General features: G+C 36.9%; 1 protein-coding gene across 7 annotated transcripts in view; it reads left to right on the top strand.

Moving 5' to 3' along the window:
* Positions 1 to 16,900, top strand: part of LOC107711701 (ribosomal protein S6 kinase 2 alpha-like) — a 68,774-nt gene that overhangs the window by 39,617 nt on the left and 12,257 nt on the right. For 2 of the 7 annotated variants that reach the window (XM_016516751.1, XM_016516743.1), the window contains exon 3: positions 14,561 to 14,617. The exons of 2 other annotated variants lie outside the window; for them this stretch is intronic. In XM_016516751.1, the coding sequence (XP_016372237.1) occupies positions 14,561 to 14,617 (57 nt within the window). Of the gene's footprint in view, positions 1 to 14,560; positions 14,618 to 15,603; positions 15,962 to 16,900 lie in introns of those variants that run through there. 3 more of the 7 variants (XM_016516758.1, XM_016516726.1, XM_016516734.1) reach the window with 3 other exon arrangements.

The raw sequence follows: 16,900 nt of genomic DNA, 5'->3' as shown, positions 1-16,900 counted from the left end.
CAAATCCGAAAACAAAATAACAAGTCAGAAAACACAACGACAAATCAGACAAACTGGAAGAGGTAGGTATAGTTTGAGACAGAAGCATTGGTTTGAGAATAGATTACTTACCGCTGACTGGATGAGACATCTGTCAATCAAGTTATACAGGAAGAACAGCAGACTAGCGGTAGAAAGTTCGGAGATGGTATTAAAGTAGCTCAGTTTAAATGTATTGTAGGAATTGCCCTTACTATGGAATAAAAAATATGCATACATTTACAACACTGTACTCTGTATTATATTACCTTTGAATCAGAATTAGGGTTGTGACGGTAAGGAAATTTTCCCACCAGTTAATCTACGTGTGACAACAACAGAGGCTGTGTGAGTAATACCGGTATCACCGTGGGGGCGTTCCCTCTTTTCCTAGCTTTCCTTCGCTGTTAAATAGCTTGTAAAAGCGGCGTGCACATTTTACTTTCACTTTGAAATAGCAGCAATTCGGCGTAAAGCAATTGTTCGTTTTTAGTTAGTTTGAATTTTCCCTCTTTTCCTCACTTTCCGTCGCTTTTAAATAGCTTGAAAGCGCCGTGCGCATTTTACTTTCACTTTTGAATTAGCGGCAGTTAGGCGTCAATTGCTTGAATGCAACAACAAAATACAACGTCAAACTCACTTTAGCATATATATATAAAACATAGAACTTTTATTAACAAAACAAATACAAATACACCATGCTATAGGGCAGGCTATGCCTAATATAAAAATAACAAATAACTTACATAAAGTTTAAATAGGTATACAAAACTGGAAATAGGCCAAGTAAACATGTATAATATATAACCAAATAAATAAGAAACGTAGAACGTTTATTAGCAAAACGAGTAAGAAAGCTTGAAGGCACGGCATACACCTTGATGTCAAGTAAAATAAATAAATGATGCAAAGTTTAAAAGTAAAAATCAGCAAATAATATGGAACCAATTAAATAAGAAATGTTTAACAAAAACTTCCAAAATCACCTTAGATAAACGGAGGCTATGCCTAATATAAAATAACTTATATAAAGTTTAAATAGGTATACAAAACTGGAAATAGGCTAAGTAAACATGTATAATATATAACCAAATAAATAAGAAACGTAGAAGTAGAGTAAGAAAGCTTGGAGGCACGGCATACACCTTGATGTCAAATAAAATAAATAAATGACAGTTTAAATAAAGTAAAAATCAGCAAACAATGTGGAACCAATTAAATAAGAAACGAATGTTTAAAAAAAACTTCCAAAATCACCTTAGATAAACGGCAAAAGTCAACAGGCTTTTCAAAGTCCAAAATATTGCCAAACAGGCGCTTTTGCATCTCGTTTCGAAACTAAATCATCCGCCATTGTCTTGTCTGTCTCACCTCACTCTTCTTGTCAGTCAGCTTGACTCACTCTCCTCACTGGAGAAATTAAATCTGATCTGTGATGCGACTGTCGTTCGGCACGCTGCATTGAGCAGCCGCGTTCAGTTTTTAATTGTAGTGTCTGTTTTTTTACTGAACCAAATTATTTTTATTACTATAAAAAATCAAAACGACGGTGGGGGTCGGTGACGCGGTGGGCAAGTGACGTAACCGGTGTTGCGGCTTAACACCGGTATAACCGTTAGCACAGTCTATCGCGGCAAGCCTAATCAGAATACAAAAAAATAGTTAACGCTATTGTGAGGGTGTTTCTAATACAGCGTCTGGGAGTGACGTAAATTTGACAGTTCTCTCTTCTGACTGCCGTTATCAGTATCTCTCTAATTTTTTTCTTCTTTTTATAAGTCGTGAAAATACTATTGTGGGTTTTTCTTTTGCTATTTGAGCAAATGGGAATGCAAAAAAAACAACAACAGGCAGAGGTGTGTTAAATTAGGATTTTTTTATGTGGGGGTCGATCGCGTCAAAAAGCCAATGACACACGCTTATCCATCTGCACCACTGGAGCTGATGAATTACAGTCACTTTTAACTATATGTAAATAGATACGCCGTATTTTTTATTCCAGAGTAAGGGCAATTCATACAATACTTTTAAACTGAGCTACTTTAATACCATCTCCGAACTTTCTACCGCTAGTCTGCTGTTCTTCCTGTATAACTTGATTGACAGATGTCTCATCCAGTCAGAGGTAAGTTGAGTAATCCCAAACCAATGGCGCTGTCTCAAACTATACCTACCTCTTCCGGTTTGTCTGATTTGTCGTTGTGTTTTCTGACTTGTTAATTTGTTTGCGGATTTGTCATTGTGTTTTCTGACTTGGTATTTTGTTTTCAGATTTGTTGTTGTGTTTTCTGACTTGTTATAATGTTTTCGGAATTGTTGTTGTGTTTTCTGAATTGTTATTTTGTTTTTTAGATTTGCATTTGCGTTTGTAATTTGTTATTTTGTTTTCAGAATTGTGATTTGTTTTGCACTTCTCGGTCACCGTAAATAATACATGCACATTTTTAATGCAAGAGGTTTGTTTTGTTCGTTAGGTTTTGATGTTAGATGTTTGTTTATAGTTGTTTTTGGCTGCAGAGCTACAGATTCATGTAGGACAGATGGTGTGTGGACTGGAGGCAGAAATAGATTCAGACGTCTGAAGGTGTTGAAGCTAGATTTTTTTTTTCCCCCACAGCTGTCTGGCCCGAAGCGTGAACCTCCTCGTGACCCTGCTGTCACTGTCAGACAAAAACAGCAAACAGATCTCTGCTCAGAGGCTCCAGGTTTCCTGCTGTGCGTCTTGGCCTCGCAGAGGTTCAGTTCAGTGATCATAATACTGTGAGGAAATTTATATTTCAGTGATGCTGTTTCGTGAGACTTATTAGGGCCGTTTTACACTGTTTGTGGTTTCTGCGAATTTCCAGTTTATTTTCAATGGGAGAAAGGGCAGAGGCAGAACGGAAGCGGTACTTTTTCTGCCAAGCTCATGCAGAAAAATCCTGGTGTTTTCATGCTTGACTGCTAGCGAGATAATAAAATGTGTTTTCTTCAAGGTTGTCCCGTCACTGACCAGTCAGGAGTGATCTTGTTCAAAACCAGTAAAACAGCATGTAGCCTGTTTTAGGGAGAAATAAATGTCTTTTAATGAATTAATTTTGTTAGTTTTATTAGCTATTGTGTATTCAACACTAAATACAATACACTGTAAAAATTATCCCATTAAATTTACTGTATAAAAACTGTGACCATGTCTCAGGTATTATGGGATGCCTGTATATTTTACAACTTTCAACCATATATTTCATTAATTTACTGTATAAAAACTGTGACCATGTCTCAGGTATTATAGGATGCCTGTATATTTTACAACTTTCAACCATATATTTCATTAATTTACTGTATAAAAACTGTGACCATGTCTCAGGTATTATAGGATGCCTGTATATTTTACAACTTTCAACCATATATTTCATTAATTGAGTCACGTAATGTTATTATACCAAATTACTGAAACTACCGAAATATGCATTTTACCTTAATGTGCTGATAACTATTATATTAATACTGATGGTACAATCAAAAGCTACATGATGAAGCAGAGTTTATTGTAAGTTGCCTCTCCATGGCCAATACTTGTATATAGACATTGCACAGGACCATATACATGAAGACAAAACACCATCAGGGTAACACACGACATCAAAATAATGCAATAAACATTTACAAAATAATAGAGAATGTAGCACAAACCCCCTAATGGCTCTATTTCCAAAAACTCAGTATTTTACCATAAAATTCCACATAATAAAAGAAATAGCATACATGAAATTATCCACTAGCAGATCTATACGGGTGGAGCTGGGGGAGGTGGAGGGTTTCTTATAGTGAGCTACAAAACTTGCTTACAGTAAATACTGAAACCAGACTATTTAAATGTTGCGCAAGCAAGCTCATTTAGCTGCAGATGCAAAACAGACCAATCAGCTTGTGCCATGTAGTGATGATGTGATAGTTAGCAGATTGCATTAATGACCTATCAGCGCGTGTCATCTAGTTTCATGACTAAACTAGATATTTAACCAATTTACTTTTTTGTAGCATTTTTTATATTTTTTTCTGTAAGCTGCAGATGCAAAATACACCAATCAACTTGTGCCAACAGTTTTTTTTTAATGTATTTAAAATAATCATCTCATTTAGAAACAGAGCATGCTTTTGCTTGTCTAGTATAGGAGATATTATTGCGCTGACACTTTCCACAATTTATAGAAAATGCCTGTAATAATTTGAGCTCCCAAACTGTGTTTTTTACATTAGCTAGAAGCTACTGTGCATTTAGTGCAGCATGGAGTTTAAAGGCATAGTTCACACAAAAATTAAACGTAATGTCTTTTATTTTGGGGTGAACTTTTCCTTTAAGATTTCCTCTCAGGCTCTATCTCTCACTCTTGTCATGTTGAAGTGACAAACACACTGTACTGCGGCAGTGTGTTAAATTACACACATCTCCGTTCCATTTATCAACAGGCCTGTAGAAATGAGAAAAGTCAGCCAGGCTTGAAGATGCCGTCTCTACTTCACATCCATCAATTGTTTAACTGCTCAGGACGCTGCTGCTCCTGGTTGACCTTCAGACACTCATTTCAGGTGTGAGTGTATCGTGATTTATCTCCACCTGAGCTCTTAGACTACTGCTCTCTCCGTGGATATGGCACCCCTGCTTTACAAAAAGTCTGTTTCATCTCCTCCTCTCCTCTCCTCTCAGTTTTTCTACTCTCAGATCACCCTGGTCAAAGCCAAAAGGTTTTGAGTGGATTAATCATTACCCTTTATGGCCACTGTCTGTACCAGGGTGTGTTCGACCTGCTGGAAACATAATCACACCAGATATTGTTTGAATTATTGTTTGTTATTGTAAGGTTGTGCTTTGGTTAGTAATGACTTGCTGTGCTAGCTGTGTTGATTCAATATTGCAAAGTCAATATTGCAGTGAGTCACAGAATCTACGCTGATGTGTCTGTATTCTATCACACGTGTAAATCTCATCCACTTCACGCAAAACATAAATGACTTTTAGCAGAATGATGGTATTGATCCAGAACTCTTTACAGACTGTGAATGCAACTCCCTCTCACCTGTGCCCGATCACCCTGTGCGCCCTGTACTCCCAACCATTATCAAAGCATGTGGAGAGTTCTTAGCCACGTTTAACCCTTCAAGTCAGAATGTATCCACATTTTTAGGGTTGTCGGAATGAGGAAAAAGAATATATTTTAACTTTTTTGTCAAATTTATTTTTTTTACTTTAATTGTATGGATGACAAAAAAATCCATGACTTCTTTTGTGTTTTGTGAAAGGTCATACAGGTTTGAAGTGACTTGAGGATGAGTAAATGATGACAGAATTCTCATTTTTAGCTAACTATATCTTTAAGCAATGGTTCTCAAACATTTTGACTCCAAGGCTCCAGTGTTCACAACATTCGAAGGCTTCCTAGCCCTAGTTTCTGTAAATTAAAAAAACAGTCATCAAAATAATTATAATTACAATTAAAAGTAATTAAATTTTATTCCAGAAGATTGCAGAGTGTTTTTAAGGCATCCCACTTATTTAACCCATTGATTTGCATTACTTTTCCACTCAGTGTGATTTACTGGATGATAATTCATAGTTTTCAGTTACATGACTGGCTCGAAGACCTGGCGGGCAAAACATCCAAAGAACCACAAATCCACAAATATTTAGATCACCTCTCAAAAGAATAAAACAAAGATATGTGAACAAAATGCAATTTATGACCATTAGCAATCCATATAAAGCACCCACCTCAATATTTTAATCACTAAAAACAGCAAGACGTTCTAAAACGTTTAATTTGAAAACACTTAAAGTGCCTTTAAAACAGTGATATTAAAAGACTAAATTCAGTACACACCTTTTTGATGATCCGTGCTTTATGCAGGCAAGCAAATGAGCCCGGATTACGAATGCAATGCGCTAATGGTTAAGCAAGCGTCTTCTTTATAATGGTTTTCTATGGGAAAACATTTAATATTAAACTTTGCGCATTGCGTTTATATTCTGGGTTCATCTGCTTGCCTGCTTACAAAGTCTGCATCATCAATAAGGTGTATACTGAATTTGGCCTTTAAATATCAGTGTATTACTACATTACTACAAATCTCATAAAAATAACTGGCGGTCAGTGGAGGAAAGCCTTGTTTTGTCCTCCTGACATCACGTCACATCACATCTAAAATCAGGCTACCTCATGTATATCCAGGTTTTCCAAGACCGTAGCAATTATGATTCTTCAATGGAAACAAACAGTTGTTGAGGTGGTGAATTAAAATAAGACATATTAAATGATTTTAAACCCCCTTGAGCCCCGGTCTCTGGTCCTCTGCTTGAGAGCCACTGCCTTTAAGAACCGTTCTTGAATATCCATTTTTTACACTGTGCATTATGATATTGTGATGCATATATTTACTTGCAGCATTTAAAATGATTGATTTTATTTTGTAATGTTTTAATTTTAATTCACTTTAAAACTGTTTAGAATTTCAATATCAACTAGTGAATTTCTGCTTTTTTTCTGCAGTGAACAGAAGCTGGTTAGCCCCCCTAACTTCCCTCAGAGCACAGGGGATGATTCACAACCCTTGTCCAGGCAGTTATTTGGTGCCCTTAATAAAAACATGTAGTGGTAGTTTTTGTATCCACGGGAGAGGCTGGGGAGGGAGTGATGGTGTGTTTGGGGTTTGTGCATGTGGTGTAAGGTGTCCTGGGTTGAACAGGCCTCCACAGAACATGCTTTATGAATTAATGAGCTGTGCTCTTGTGCTGGGGGACAACATTAATCTTAGAGCGTCTGTGTGTGTATGCGTGTGCGCGTCAATCAGTTCTGTCTGGGTTTGCGTATGTGCGTAAGCAAACGTCACATCTTTTAATATTTCTGTCCAGAGTCAGTGTGTGACGCAAGTATTAAGGTGATCTGGTTATTCGTCTTGCACAGGTGTAACTGATACCAGCTCTATATTCTTACAAAATGAGTTTAACCTAGGTCCATGCTGTCCTAATCCGATAGGTTATCTGTTTGAAACGTACTGCATGTGTACATGTATAATTCATGTAAATTACTATACATGCATATGGTTATATAGAGCCTTCTGACACTCCTATGGCTCTCATCTTCAAACCTGTCTCTATCCTGACAGTAGTTTCCATGGTTACTCTGCTCGTCCTCATTGCTACAATGACTCCCATTATTTTCTGACCCCCACCACAACCCTAATCTTCCATTCACACCTGACCAGTATAACTCATTCACAAATCTCAGACACCTAGATTCTACAGATGGCTTTCTGTCATTGCCAGAAGTGATGCAATTACTGGTTTACTAATTAAACACTGATTGAAACCCTCTGCACCTCCTCTACTGATGTATTTCGAAGTGGGAAAAAAAATTCTGGACTTTATAGCTTGAAGCAATAGTGAAAAAAAAGTTTCCCTTTTTTCCCTCCTTTTCTTTTTCTTTGTTCTTCTCTTGTGAAAGGCTATATCAACATGTACTTAAAATTAGTCTAAGGGGTTTGTGTCACCTTAATTTGCTAGATCCAGTTATTTAAATTTTATATAAAAGCAGGGTTAAGCAACCTTTTTGTCTCTTTTTTTTTGCATTTACAGTATTTTATCTCATATTATATTGGCTATGATTTAGCATAATCATTAATATTATTAAAGTGACCATTATTTCAATGATTCACATTCAAACTAAAAGCATAAATAGTATTATATTGTTATATTATATTATATTACAGTTTAATCTTATTACTAATAAAAATAATAGTGATTATAATAATAATATACAAATATATTTTACTGTAAGTGTGAGTCTCTTTTTTTCTTTTACGTTTAGTTTTCTTTCTCTGTCATTTGTACTGCTTACAACAGGGTGCACTGGAAATTGGAGTGTTTGTAAATTCTTTAAAAGAACTGAAAAGCAGTTACATAATAAAAAAAAAGAAAAAAAGAGATTAGTTAATCTTTCCTGATGACAATCCTAATGACTTTTGTTTTTAGTCTTAATTTTTGTTTTTGCATTTTAACAAAACCTTTGGGCATAATTGAGTAATCAGCCTTTCCTCTCTTCTTCTGTTAGAAATGGCATATATTTAGCCCTTCCAGACTTGACATGGCTCACTCCAAACTCTCTGAATGTATTTGCATTTTAACAGCCTATTATGTTTCAGTATTCTGTGTCAGACAGGCTGTTTACTTAAGAAGTAAGGTTAGGTTCATCTGCACTTTCCAGTTCTCACATTTATCTGATTTGCATGGATTGTTTTTTTTTTTGTTTTGTTTGACAGACGTCAAGAAATATGAACCTAGCTGAGATGTATAACAATATTTATCCTATGATTTGATGAAGTACTTTTTTTTTATTTTTACCTAACTCAATCGAATTTAAGCAATTTTTTTTGTTTCACAGTTATTATATTGAGTTTTATATTGTTTTTTAATTGTCCTGAATTACATTTTGTAATGGTGTTTTGTTTGACTCTGAGTCTGTGGCATCTGCAGGCCCAGATGAAATGTGATGAGTTTTTTTCTACTCTGTACAGCTTGTGAATTGCCACGCCGTGTCCTAACCAGATGCAGTGCGACAAGCAATTTCTCTGTCCACACTGAAAATAAAACGGAGGTATAGCATCATATAATCACAGCCATTCAGAAGATGTTTAATGTACTGTTGTTACATGCAGTGGGAATTTGACCCAGTGAGATTTTACGATGAACACAGCAGAAACAGAAGTCAAGAGAGAATCAAAATCGGAGAGGGGAGTATTCATAAATGCCATGACTCAAGAGGTTAAATGCAGTTATAGTGATTTATGTAGTTTAATAATGTGATAGAACAGCCTTGTACCGAAAGCACTGGTGTTTGTGTAGGAAAGCAACCAGAATCACAGAATACCAGGAAATAGAATCTGAATATGATAACAGGAACCTCCCCAGTATGTTTAGAGCAACTCTAAAGTTTGTTTGATTCTCAGCACTGTACACTTTAGGTGGAAAAGATTTTTCAGTGGACAGATTAAATCTTAATAAAACATAATGTTAATCTTTAATGATTCTTTAGATAAATGTGAGTGTGAGTGAGTGTGTGTGTACATTTTGAATGCAAAACATCACTTATGTATATCTGAAGCTCTGAAGGTACACACTGATCTCTGCGGGAAAGTCTAGTGTTCGGTAAAGACTCTGACAGTAATAAGATTTACTTAATGAGCTGCACATCAGGTTACAGATGCTTGTTCAGACTGAATTTGCTGAAGACTGAGGTTTAGATCAGATATTAACCGTTCCCCTTTAAACAACCATGACATTGAATCAAATTGGTGGATCCCTTATAGGAAAGAAAGTGGTCTTATAAAGGCAAAAGAAACAAAAAAGACTTGGTAATGTTACTTTTAAGGCTTTGTTAAATAAGTGTTATTTGTGTTTGGACAGTGTTTGTGTTTGTGTTTGTGTGTGTGTGTGTGTGTGTGTGTGTGTGTGTGTGTGTTGTATCCCCACAAGGATAGTAAAACTTGACTTTTTTGACCTTGTGGGGACTGGCCGTCCCTACAAGGGAAATAAATTATTAAAAATACTATATGATGTCTGAAAATATAAAAATGCAGAAGAGGTTTCTGTGAGGTTTAGGTTTTGTGGATAGAAAATGTTGTCAGTATAAAAACAATAGAAATCTATGGAAAGGCCCCACAATGTTTAGCTGTATAAAAGTGTGTTTGGATTGTGCTGCTGTTGGATGTCGCAGTGCTTCTTTTCCTCTTGGTTTTTTTTTTTTTTTTTGGTTGTTGTTTTTTTTACACAGCAGGATGTTTTCATCACCTATTTATATAAAGCATTTTGACATTTACATATTAATGATGCTTAAATTGCACAGCCATTTACACAGACCTGCGCTGCCCTCTAGTGGCCGGCTACAGTGCTGCATCTGCACCCATCCCCTGGTTCCAAATTAAGAGACTCCAGAACAATGCGTCCCTCTCAGAGACTCTTAAACTATGAAGTGCTCACTCAGCCACTTCCCACCAGCCCAACCAGACTATTCTTTACTCATTAGAATCTCATGTTTATTCGCTCAGTTAATGAGGGTTGCATACATATTCATAAACAACCTTTCACTGATCAAAGAGACTCAAACAGTTTTTCCCACTTCATGTTTGCCAATTAATTCTTAAGCCTCTTCTAGCCCTTTGCCAGCTGATTGGTGTGACTAGTGCACATCGCTTCCACTCACACACCAGCTGCACGCGCGTCTTTGTTCAGAATGAGCAGTTCTGTAAATCCAGTGCAACAGGTGGCCACACAAAGAGACGAGTCGCGTGCGGCTCAAGACGAAAGTCAGCAGCACTCGCTGCTTAGCAACACACGCAGAGCTGTAACTGTTGCAACTTGCGTTCAGATGGTTTTGGAGGCCGAGTAGTGAAGGTGTCAGGGCGTGTTGTAGGGCTGAAGCTGTGGGGACTGCTTGACCATTAGCATCACTAAACCGCATAAACACATTTCATTACACCAAATACACAAAATAATGTTCTTTTTAGCAGCATCATATGACCCCTTTAACTGGCGGGTGAGTGGGGAAGGTGTGTGAACGGCCTTGGGAAGTCACTAAGCACTCAGTGTGCTGGCAAAGGGTCATGAATATTAATTAGGTTGAGCACATATTTAAAGAAGTTCTTCTTTTTATTCAAAACTTTACAGTAAATTTTCATTATAATTCATTACTGTATTATGTATCATAACTAACAATGATTTTTTTTACAGAATCTACATTGTTCAAAAATATTAAACAGCTGTTTTTAACTGTGATAACAAGGAATGTTTCTTGAGTGCCAAATCAGCATTAGAATGATGAAAATTCAGTTTTGCCATCACAGGAATTAATTTCATTTTAAAATACATTAAAATAGAAAACAATTATTTTGAATTGTAATATTTCACAATATTACTGCTATTACTTTATATTTGATAAAATAAATGCATCATCAGTGAGCATAAGAGACTTAATTAAATTGTAGTATGTTTTTATATGTAGTGAATTACAGTGCATTTTTAGGGAATCGAACCCATGACTTCAGTGTTGCCAGCAGCATGCTTTACCAATTGAAACACAAGAACCCTATGTGAACCCCTGAGTAATTGGAGGTGCTCATAGATTGCACAAGTGATGGGGACAAAATTGGTCAAAAATTGGTTGGCACATGTCCGCATGGTAAAAGACACCTAGAGCTCATTCTTGCGCAACTAAAGCCATCAAAGTGTAGAAACACTTCTGTGTCAATACCAAGAAAGGAATTGTGTGACTCAGGTTGACATGTAGTTTTTCTCTGAAGTTTCACCATTTCCTACCCGGTCCACTCATATAAATACGCATCACCCGGCTGTCCCTTATGTTTTTTTCGGCATTTCCCCATTTCTAATCACTCGAGGTCTGTGTGTGTGAGAGAGACAGACAGCCCTTGCTGAAGCCTCTGTCCTTAGTGACATGGGTCAGGGTGGAGATGTGGAGGCATATCTTCCGCACCAAGCCACGCATACAACAGGCAAGTGTACTTGTCCTTTACCCGAGGGAATTGAGAGAAGTGTGGTAGAGGGGTTTTAGGATTCGAGGTGAGAGATAACGAGAGGTCCAGATGGGGCGTTATCCTCTATGTTGTGACTTGTGTTGATTTGCGCGGGATGTTTTTGTTTAAAATTCAACTGAAGGTTTTTTTTAACAAGTTTTCTGTGGGCACGTCCCTCATTTGTAAGCCGTTTCACTATGACTTTTCTGTGTGACCGAACTGGTTTGAACATTTCTGAAACAGGAAACGTCTGGTTTACGATGCAAAAAACCTGCAGCCTGTAGCTTTGTAAGTTGTTTTGCATTGCGAAAAATGTATTAGGTGTTAAATCCTGTATGTTTTCTCTTTTAGCTTTTATATCAATTATTAATTGTCCAGTTAAAAATTCTGTCAGAAGCTTGAATCATTTTAGTTCAACTGTAAGTAATGGAGAGCTTACAGAGATGGATGTGCTCATTGCTATTACAAATTAATGACAGCGGAAGTGCTATTTGTGCATATGTTTTCCCTCTTGGCGTTTAATTCAAGTAGAGTGAAAGTAAAGTGATACATAAAATAAGAAGTTTTATATAGATTGCATATCTGTTACACAGTGTTGCATATTAAAGGTCACTGGTGAATGCAAGAGTGACTGCAGAAAGAATATTAGAGAAGTTTTTCTCTCAACCTCAGCTGAAACAGGAAGTTTCGACTGATACACTGTTTTTGTTTCAACACCGAACAACCATATTCAGTTCTTTACTACAGCAATTAAAGGGATAGTTCACATGAAAAAAATTAAAATGCTAACATTTATTTACCATCAAGACTTGTGTCGGTCACTGTTTTATAGTGTAGCAAGGTCCATATGTCTCACTGTATTAAAAGTCTTCTGAAGCAATGTACCAAAATTTTATCTGGATGTGAAGTTTACCTGTAAATAGATATTTGTCTTTTTTGAAAACCTTTAAGTAAATCCATTATATGATCCGTTTTGCTAATCTGAGTGATCTGGTTTGTGAGTTCAACTCACTGACTTTTTGCTCATTTGGAGCGTTTATTTCAGAACCAGAAGCATGTTTTCTCCCTTAAGGCCCAGGTATACTTCGCTTTCTGCATTTCGCGTTTTCATGGTTGCATCCACACAGCTTTCAATGTATACTCAACCGCGGATGAGCACGGATAGGAGAGCTCAGCACATGCACAGTACCACCTACTTGACTCGTTCTGTCTCAACATTCACCTCACGTCTGCGATGTTGTATGCGGACCGCCCACGCGGACACTTCTGATGATGAAAATTGCGTCACGAGGACAGTACTTTGGGCTTTAGTTCGGTTTGTTTAGACATATATGAGCACAGCAATCACGCCCGAATCCATTATATGATCCGTTTTGCTAATCTGAGTGATCTGGTTTGTGAGTTCAACTCACTGACTTTTTGCTCATTTGGAGCGTTTATTTCAGAACCAGAAGCATGTTTTCTCCCTTAAGGCCCAGGTATACTTCGCTTTCTGCATTTCGCGTTTTCATGGTTGCATCCACACAGCTTTCAATGTATACTCAACCGCGGATGAGCACGGATAGGAGAGCTCAGCACATGCACAGTACCACCTACTTGACTCGTTCATGTCTCAACGAGAGACCCAGTGAGATTCAAAACTCTTTTGTTCTTCTGATGATGAAAATTGCGTCACGAGGACAGTACTTTGGGCTTTAGTTCGGTTTGTTTAGACATATATGAGCACAGCAATCACGCCCGGGGGCCTGTACCATGATGGTAGTTGAACAAATTCAGAGTTACAGGAATAGTTTTGAGTTGACAAAACCAAACCACTCCAATCCGTTGTTGGTACCTCAATGCTGTTCATCAACTTTCTTTGTCAACTCTGGCTTTGATCCTTAGTCTGTGTAAACGCGTGCACATGAATGTGTGACATCAGTGGCGAACAACCAATCACATGCCTTGCAACACAGAGCATGCCTTTCACTTCTCGCGAGAGACCCAGTGAGATTCAAAACTCTTTTGTTAAGGTTAAGAGATTGAAGAATATGAGGAATTTAAACGCATTTACACTGAAGAAAGTAGTTGTCCATGAAAGAGGACAAATAAAAGAAATTATCTTGCTCTATCAGTGCAGTCACAAGTGAAACTTGTGAAGTTAGTTTATATGGTTGATAATAAATAGCAATAGAGACTCGAACATGTAAGGTCACATGTAGTAATTTTTAAAGCATTATCTATTTATTCTACAGCTTATTTATATTACATGATCTGTAAATATTAATATTCATTTAATATAATGAATGTATAGGAATATATATTTAATATATATATATTTATTATTATTTTTTAATTTAATTTTTTTTTTTTTACTATATAGTGACCTTTAATTTGGAGGAAGAGAAACTGGGGGAGTGACTTTTTTTGCGTCAGACGTGTCACTTTGCTCACATCTGATTGGTCCAATTTCCATTTGACATCTCTTACCCAGAACATAACCTGCCCTGGAGCAGGTTAGCTGTGGAGTGTAAGTTACTATGGCAATGAACGCTGCTAAAACCCAAGCCACTTTCATGGTACCTAAAACCCAGGATTGGTGCAAACTAAACTGAAACTTACCTGGCTAGCCAGCTAATCCGGCTTCATGGTACAGACCCCCAGTCTGCACAAAACAATCGGTCTGAGATCATCTGAATGAGGTGGACTCGGCCCGATTGAATTGTAACAATTTAAGTCCCTGTTTCAGAACAAAGCGAACGTTCTACCCACTGAAAAGGAAGATTATCATTGAATAGCATTGTAAATTTCAGCCTTTCATTGACATTGACAGGATTTTGATTGTTGGGTGAGCTATCTCTTTAATTATGAAAACTTTGGTGGAGAGAAGATTCTTGAAGTGCTTCATCAGTGCACAGGAGTGGAAGTGTAAAGAAAACATTCATTTTGTTCTTAGTTTGTTTCTCTCTTTGTTTGCTCTCTTTCCTCCCCAACCCCACATAAGCAGTACAAGTCACAGATCACCTGGGTAGAGAAAGAGTTTGCTGATATCAATGTGAAGGTAAGATCTCTCTGAGTTTTCTGCTTTCTTCTTTGAGCTCTATCATACTGTCTGTCAGCTTGGGTTCTAACATTTACAGTAGAGGAAGAGGAGCTCTGGGACATTCCAAAAACTGACCTTTAATGGCTGTCCTAAGTGTTTGTTGTTTCTTTGATTATGACTTCCTCCTGTAGTGTCAGGCTGGACTGGTCAGGGTCAGATGAAGAACTTGTATGTTTTAAAGCACCACTGTTTTTTTAGCTCTGTTCACATTGAGGGAGGAGAACATTGAGAGGGGAAATCAGCAAGGCATTATAGGACAGGATGAGCATTTAAAGTGTCCTGTCCACCCGACAGAATCAGGCATTCAGCTACATCTTAGGCCGCAATTTTTTTCTTGGTCTTTCTTTTTCTGGATCTGTGTACTTTTTCTTTTTTTTTTTTGGTTTGTTCTTTCTTTCATTTGTTCTTTCTTTTGTTTGTTCCTTTCTTGCTGTGTTTCATTTGTTCACTTGCTCATTCTTATTCAGTTGTTCTTTCATCTGTTTCTTTTCATTCATTCTTTCTAAAAGTAAAAATGTTAACAGAATAAAATAAAACTAGTAATGTTAGCTTTATTATTAAAACTATAGTTTAGTATTATTTTGTAACAAAAAATGATATAAAATAATACAAAGTATTTCATATTCACAACATTAACAATTTTTTCTTCATAACAAACCTATAATAATAAAATAAATGTGTCCGTAATGTTAATAAAAATAAAATTATTTTTATTCTGCACATGATAAGTGTAAGTTATGAATCAATAAAAATTTATTTTATTATATAATAAAATTATATATATATATATATATAATATATTTATTTCTTCCATCTGTCACACATTACTGTCACATCCTCCCTTCCTTCCTTTATCTCTCTCTCTCTCTCTCTCTCTCTCTGTGTGTGTGTTTTTTTTTCTCTTACCAGTTCTGTTTTCTGGTCTCAGTCTCTTCCTTCCTCTTCCTGCGTGCCTCACTGTAGTTGTCGAGTAGGGCAGAGCACACACCCTGACTCCCCATACTCTCTCACACACTGTCAGAATCTGCTCACTCCCTCTCTGGGATGAGTTTTGTTGTCCATGGCTGCCCCGACTGCAGGAGGATGGGGGTAACAGTGGAATGCCCTGGCTAGAGGAGGGATGAAGAGATGGAGAAAGAGAAGAGGAAGTTTAAAGTCAGTCAGTTATTGAATCTCTACCTGTTCAGGCGGCAGCACAGTAAGACTTTAGCGAATGCCACTCAGTCCAGAGAGGAGACGAACAGCACCACAAACTCGGCTCAGTCTAGTGCAGCTTTAACCGATGAACATACAACGTGGACGGTCAGTGCACACACACACACACAGTATAGTGGCATTGGTTTGTAGAGGAGTTGCTGTTTGCTGCTAGGGTGGTTGTATTTTGAGACGAAGTGTTACATTTGTTTTGTTGAATAGGGCTGGTTTTATGAATATGTAAACAAACTTTTCTTTACTTTAATTGCTTAGAATGTCATTTTACAAGTCAAACACTCAGATTTTGTTTGATTTTGTCAGATGTTTCTTACTTGAATTTTGTCGTTCTTCTCGAGACAAGAAGACATCAGATGGATCTTTCATGTGGTACATCTGCGGGAGAACAGCTATGAGATGTGCTTCAGTGCTCTGTGACACTAAGCTGTGGCTGTTTGTTTCTCTTTTTATGATACAAGTGTTAGCAACACCCTTAAACCTGTCAAGTTCAGAATTCCTGTGTTCGTCATTAAAACTGCAACAAATTGCCCCCCCAAAATAAATGGATTTCAGATTTTGATAAAACTGAGAGGCTTTTGAAGTAAATAATTGTGAAATTGCAAAGTAATTAGAATAATAGAGAGAGAGATTTTTTAACCACAAAGAAATCAATTAATTAATTTGAGCTCAGGGCCTAATTGATTCATGTGCAGAAAAGTTGGTGAACATAAACTGAATTCCTAACATCCACCTAAACTAGCATTTGTTATGTGCTGTAGACTTTTTTAATGAGATAATGTGTACATAAACTATAAAACTTAACACAATAACACAAACATCAACTGTAACATCTGCCACAAGGTGACAGATCACCCAAAAATGAAAGTTCTGTCATCATTTCCTCACCCAAATGTTCAAACTTGTATGACTTCTTCCGTAAAGCATAAGTTATTGGGAACTGAACAGTTTTAGTGACCATTTACTTCCATTGTATGAAAAAAAAAAACACTGACACATTTCTCAGAATATCTTTTGTGTTCCACAGAATAA

The sequence above is a fragment of the Sinocyclocheilus rhinocerous genome, unplaced genomic scaffold, assembly GCF_001515625.1.
Source record: "Sinocyclocheilus rhinocerous isolate Xijiao unplaced genomic scaffold, SAMN03320098_v1.1 scaffold2117, whole genome shotgun sequence".
NCBI classification, from domain to species: domain Eukaryota; kingdom Metazoa; phylum Chordata; class Actinopteri; order Cypriniformes; family Cyprinidae; genus Sinocyclocheilus; species Sinocyclocheilus rhinocerous.
This window is presented reverse-complemented; position numbering and strand designations above follow the sequence as displayed.